We start from the raw sequence: 6,000 nt of genomic DNA, 5'->3' as shown, positions 1-6,000 counted from the left end.
AACCTGTAGTACTTACCTACAGGAAATCAAATCCTGCTACGAATTCAACTTAATATTTTTTCTTGTTATTTTTAATTTTTTAAAGCCAGCCTGTCCAAGGTGATTAATAAAAAAATGTTAAGTTCCTTTCTGAACCGAACATCATTGCATCTAGTATTTTCAATCTGAACAATAAAAAATGCAATACGCTTTAACAAAATCAAGTTTAAATAATATATGCTGCCAAATGTCAAAGGAAGCATTTCATATATTTTATAAATCATGTAAAAATTGGTATCACAATTTAAACCTTTTAATGTTTACATATAACAGAATCAAACAATTTCACTGACAGAAATACAGAAATGTCACACAGGAAATGGGTATTCAGCTGATGAGGATGAAGTTTTCTTTAGGACATTAAGCAGTGTACAGTTAAAAGTACAGGAAGTAGACCTTATTGTTCATTACAGAGAATTTGATTTATTTGACCTGGTTTGTCAGTGCTACAAGTATGAATGGCAAAGACTGAAAAATTACTCCAACAATTTATCCTCACAACTTAAAATCAATTGAATAAGTACAAAAAGAAAATTTTTACATTAAGTATATACAGCTCTGATAAATAGACTAATACTGCTTAGTCATCTCTTTATTTTCCTGCAATTGTTCACCAGTGCACTGAATAGTGGAAATCAACAAGAAAAAGTAAAACATATATTAACAAAAAGCTTCAATTAAAAAATTAAATCAAAGTGTACCGTCTGAAGGACAGACGATTCTTCTTGCGCCGTTTTTTTCAGTTATAATGTAACTGGCTTCATTCCAGGAAAATCCTCATTTTCCGATTTCCATGTCGGCACTTATCTTGCTCCAGCAGTCTGGACCAGTTATACACCCTCATATTACTAGTACATCATGAATCATAGCCCAACACCTGTCACACTGTCCACTGGCATACGAAACACTGACATCCTGACCTTAATAACTTTCCAAGATGAATGTTTTTCATAGCTTTCTATGTATGGGCTTCTAGAGCTGACATGGATTTTCAATCATACCAGTCCTTGAATATGGCTGATAGAATCATAGGCCCCTTCCAAAAAAAAAAATGTTAAATCAAGAGCTTCTTGATAAGAAATATAAAGCTTTGAGGAGGTAAAGTAGCGGCCCTGGACTCCACAAACAGACCAGCTGTGCAGAGAGAAATATTGAGAGATTTTTTTTTTGAGTAAAAACTATATCTTCATTAGTTGAGGAGTAGGCAACAGAAGAGCCTTCTAACTTTCAGCACTTCGCTCCAGCACAAGCACATACCCAGCCCTAGAATGCACTGTGGTTACTGACACTTGAAAACAGACCCCTTTGGGTCAAAATGGTCAATGTTAGAAAGATACTTGAATCAAGTAGCATAAAATGCCGTCATTCTAATGCTTCTTAGTTGAGGAAACTTTCTTCTTTCTTGCTGCCAGCATTTCATAGAAAGGGTCTCTGCTGATTGCCGCCCTGCAAGTTAAACAAAAGTAGTTTAAACAACACACCATAAGACTTTGAATATAAATGTAGCACCTGAACCATAAACAATTCAATCCTCTGGCTTAATTGTTCCAACAACTGCAGTCATGATTTATTAACTGGTATTGTATAACAGATATTTATCAATGCTTCAGTAAGCTCCAAACAGTGATAGAGAAGAATAAAATACAACAGAGCAAGGGCATGATGGTCTACCGTGTTACAAGAACTATCCAGGAAGATTGATCCCAATGACCTTGTACTCAAAAGAAAAATTTAGGGGGATGCACAAGGATTAATTTACATAAGGATTTTTTTTCTTCTTTGCCCATTTGCTTAGTTCTGCTTAAAGAGCCATGGAAATCCAGCAAAACTGACTGCTGAAGAAGGGGCTGGGCCCAAAATGTCAACTGGCAAGAAGAAACATATGGTGGCAGTGTACAGGCCCCTGATTAGGAATCACATAGTAGGAGAGAGTATAAAGGCAGAAGTAATCAGGGTTTGTCAGAACATTACATTGATAACCATGGCCCTTCCTGGCTGCTCTTCCTCAGGCGCAGACTGTTTTCTCTTGTTGACCAATTTATGTAAATGTATCAGAATAAATTCTCCGTTCTACTGGGACTTGTATTGCAGCACACTCCCAGAATGTTGGAGGCACCTGAATCTAATTTTCTAGAAACTAGTGGGATTCTTTACAACTGTTTTTAATATTTCTTGGCTGTTTCTTCATTGGCATTCATCTGGAATAGTGGGAATTTGCACTGAAATCATAAACCCCAGGAAAGAGGGTCTTCCAGGATCCTTCCTTAAAGGCACCAATGTCTATTGAAAGTACCAGGCATTGCAGGCACCTAAAAGTGAAGGAATTCTGGAAGCTAACAGAAAACATGGCATTAACTTTCAGAAAATTCATCTCATGATAAACGATGATCTGAAGATTTAGTGAGTGGGAATTCTTTTTATTTGTGAAGGGATTAAACCCTCATGGAAGCATGATAGCAACTTTCATCTTGGGAATGCTATGTTACCAAAACCAATTCATGAGATGTTAACTGCTCCTCACCACTATCGACGTATATAAAATCATTCCTCTATCATTCTGGAATCTAGATGATCTTTTGGAAGTTTATTAAAAAGTTTAGCTTGATTCAGAAGCCAGGAAGTTGCTTTAAATTATTAAATGAAGAATGCAGTGTGTTTTTCCTGCCACACAGTTACATCCTGGACCTTTGGGCTTCAATGTTAGCCAAAAGAAGTAGAAAGTTATTATGCAGTACAGGAAACCATTACTTAGAAACTTTACACTGGAAAAAACATGCAATACTGATGTGGATTGTGACAAGTGTGGGGTCCAATTTTACCATCATCTTACATAATTATTTCCAGTGAATCTTACTTTGAACTCATCAGGAAGAAGTTCCAGGTTTATTTATGATGAAGGCACAACTTCATGTACATGAAGATGAGGAACATTTGATATCACAGAATTAAAAATACTATACAATCCTATTTTCATGTAACCGCACCCCCAATTCCTCAAGCCTAATAATTTGTAAAAATATATTATTATATTATTAATATAATTATGTATTGTATATCATATCTATAGCTTGAACGATGAATAATTATTTACTCACTTTATACATTTTATCCATTCATCTTTCTCCTCTGGGGTTGGTGCAGATATCCTGTAAACTGTATGACTTCCTTCTACCACTCGCCCATCTGCCTCAGTCTTGCAGGCCTTAATAAACTGGTCTTTGTTATCTGGAATGTAGAGCTCAAAGCAATTCTGAAATTTAAAAAAAATAAGAACTGTAAACTATTTCTAAGAGAACTAACAAATCTGCTGGTAAAGGATCACATTGTTAAGCAATTTAAAAATTATTCTTTTACTTTCCGTTTAAGTATACCTTAATTTATATCATGCAACTATACTTCAAGCCCATAGTCATAATAAATGCTTGAAAAGATAACAGATCTAATCTTTACCCTCTACTATTTCATGCTGTACATTCACATCACTCTTTGAGAAAGAACTTTCTTCTGTTTTATCGGCAGTCGTGCTGAAGCATTTCAGCCCGAAACGTCGGCTGTACTCTTTTCCTGCCTGGCCTGCTGAGTTCCTCCAGCATTTTGTGTGTTGCTCGGACTTCTAGCATCTGCAGATTTTCTCTTGTTTCTGATTTTTCTTTTGGATTTATTGATTATCTTATGTTGAAGACCTCTAGAATGTTTCTCCCACAAATGGAAACTATATCAAAATCTTTCCGTTTTAAAGTTTTGAGTAACCCCTTTTGCTTCTTTCCTCTCAAGGGAAAAGTCACACAAGTCCATGTATCTATTCTAACTACCTACAACCTCAAAACAGGGTCAGCACAGACTCCCCACTTTTCACTTTCATTCCTCTAGAAATGATCAAATCCTGAGGCTGGATGAGTTTTCTTTCTGACCTTGCTAACCTGGGGCATACCAGTTAGTGAATTTACATTCTTAGATCCCTTTGTTTCTACATACAATCTTGACATGCAACTTCAAAGTAATATGTGATCCTATAAAAAAAGCACTATATCCATGTTAAACCACATTATCCAACAATTTGCTTATTCTGCAAAAGGTTACTGATGTTCCTTTGTAACCTGTTAAAATCCTCAAGTACTGATTATCCTCTCATCATTTCGGAATTCTCTGCAAAGTTAGAAACTGTGTTAGAAGATTTCAAAGTCTAAATCTCCAACGCAGGCTGTAATGCAAACTCAAATGTAAATTGTGAACAGCAATTGTCCCAGCAATGATCTCGTCGAATAACATTATTCACCCTCTTCCTCTGTAAATAGGTACCCATTAGTCCCACTTTCTGCTTTCTCTGAAGGCCAGATAGCAAACAATTTTACTACTTGTTCCTGACTCCATATTTATTATTCCATTATTCTATTATTAAAGGTATATTATTCAGCTAGTCTATTATTAAAGGTTTCCACACCATTGGCAATCAATTCTACCTCAACATCATTTAAAGTTTAAAGTTTCTTCCCAATAATATGTCATGTTTTACTTGAACTGCATGTCCTCTGAACATTTTATTCTGATTCTCTTCTGTTGCGAACTGAAATATCACAAAAGGCTTGGCAGGAATGCCTAAGCAAACACTGAAATATACTGAATTAAAATGTCAGAAACATTTGAACAGACGCTATTTTTGAAAGTGATAGAATTTCTGATCAACTTACTGGCTTTTTTGAATCCTCTACTTCACGAATGCTGAGGTTTTCAAGTGGAATGATTCCTCTGGGTTCTTTATCCTGTGAAAGTACTAATCTTTTAAGGCAAAGTTTATGAATACACAATTTCCATATATAACCAATAGGGCAATTTTTGATGGTGGGGGTGGAATTAGCAACATTTCTTAACTTCCAAACAAAGAAATAAGTACAGTGAACATTTTGATATCTTGTAAACCAAAGGGCAAGTCAAAATACATAGGTTGGACTGGTGTGACATTTGTCCTTGAGGTTTGGCAAGAAGTTGAGGAGGAGATAACCACCTAAACCATTGATGGCGAGAGATCCAATGCAGTGTGGTGTGTATTTAAGAACAAATGAGAAATAAAAATAGCTTTTGCTCAGAAGGTAGATAAATTTTATAAACCCTTATATTTCCACAAGACAATTCTCATGTCAACATCGCATTAAAACTTGCAAAAACTATCAGGTGACATCAATAGTACACACTTCCCTAATATTAACTACTCAATGACTATAACATATATGAAAAATTATTAACTGTATCTAAACTAAGATTAAAATAAAGGGTATCAGTTACTGAAAAAGGCACAAAAATTAATATAAAAATTAGCATAATATAAATATCAACGCTTGTCTTATTTTCAACATATCATCTTTATCAATACATGATCCATAAGTATATTGGATTAAGTGCAAGAATATGGTCTTCTTTATATGCAGTTCAAAGATGCTATATTCCATTTCCTTTATATTAGCCAACTTGGAGCTCATGGACTAAATCAGATTCACCTTAGCAAAGCATTCTGGCCAGATTCCTCCTCGTATTATTTAAATTTCAATGCTTATAATATGAAGGGTGATTGATAAGTTCTTGGCCTAAGGTAGGAGGAGTCAATTTTAGAAAACCTAGCACATTTATTTTTCAACATAGTCCCCTCCTACATGTACACACTTAGTCCACCAGTCGTGGAGCATACGGATCCCTTCTTTGTAGAAGTGGTCCACAGCAGGGGTGATTGATAAGTTTGTAGCCTAAGGTAGAAGGAGATGAGTTATTAACTTCAAACTTTCTGCATTATCATTCAAAGAGTTGAATTGCACGTGCATGTAACGAGAGCATCTTGGACCTCCAGGTGGTCCACAGCAGGGGTGATTGATAAGATTGTGGCCTAAGGTAGAAGATGTGTTATACAGCTCTCGTTACATGCACATGCAGTTCAAGTCTTTGATTGAGTGATTATGCAAAAAGTTTGAAGTT

At 35.5% G+C, this 6,000-nt stretch overlaps 1 protein-coding gene across 5 annotated transcripts in view; it reads right to left on the bottom strand.

Annotated features, from left to right (window-relative positions):
* Positions 1 to 229: 229 nt before the first annotated feature.
* The window catches only part of cyth1b (cytohesin 1b), a 265,069-nt gene continuing 259,298 nt past the window's right edge, over positions 230 to 6,000 (bottom strand). For all 5 annotated transcript variants that reach the window (XM_072242622.1, XM_072242617.1, XM_072242621.1 and 2 more), the window contains exons 11-13: positions 4,728 to 4,799; positions 3,135 to 3,289; positions 230 to 1,485 (exon numbers count right to left, since the gene is read on the bottom strand). In XM_072242622.1, coding sequence (XP_072098723.1) covers positions 1,407 to 1,485; positions 3,135 to 3,289; positions 4,728 to 4,799 — 306 coding nt within the window. In that variant the 3' untranslated portion in view covers positions 230 to 1,406. The remainder of the gene's footprint in view (positions 1,486 to 3,134; positions 3,290 to 4,727; positions 4,800 to 6,000) is intronic.

Source organism: Mobula birostris, chromosome 24 (assembly GCF_030028105.1).
Source record: "Mobula birostris isolate sMobBir1 chromosome 24, sMobBir1.hap1, whole genome shotgun sequence".
NCBI lineage: Eukaryota > Metazoa > Chordata > Chondrichthyes > Myliobatiformes > Myliobatidae > Mobula > Mobula birostris.
This window is presented reverse-complemented; position numbering and strand designations above follow the sequence as displayed.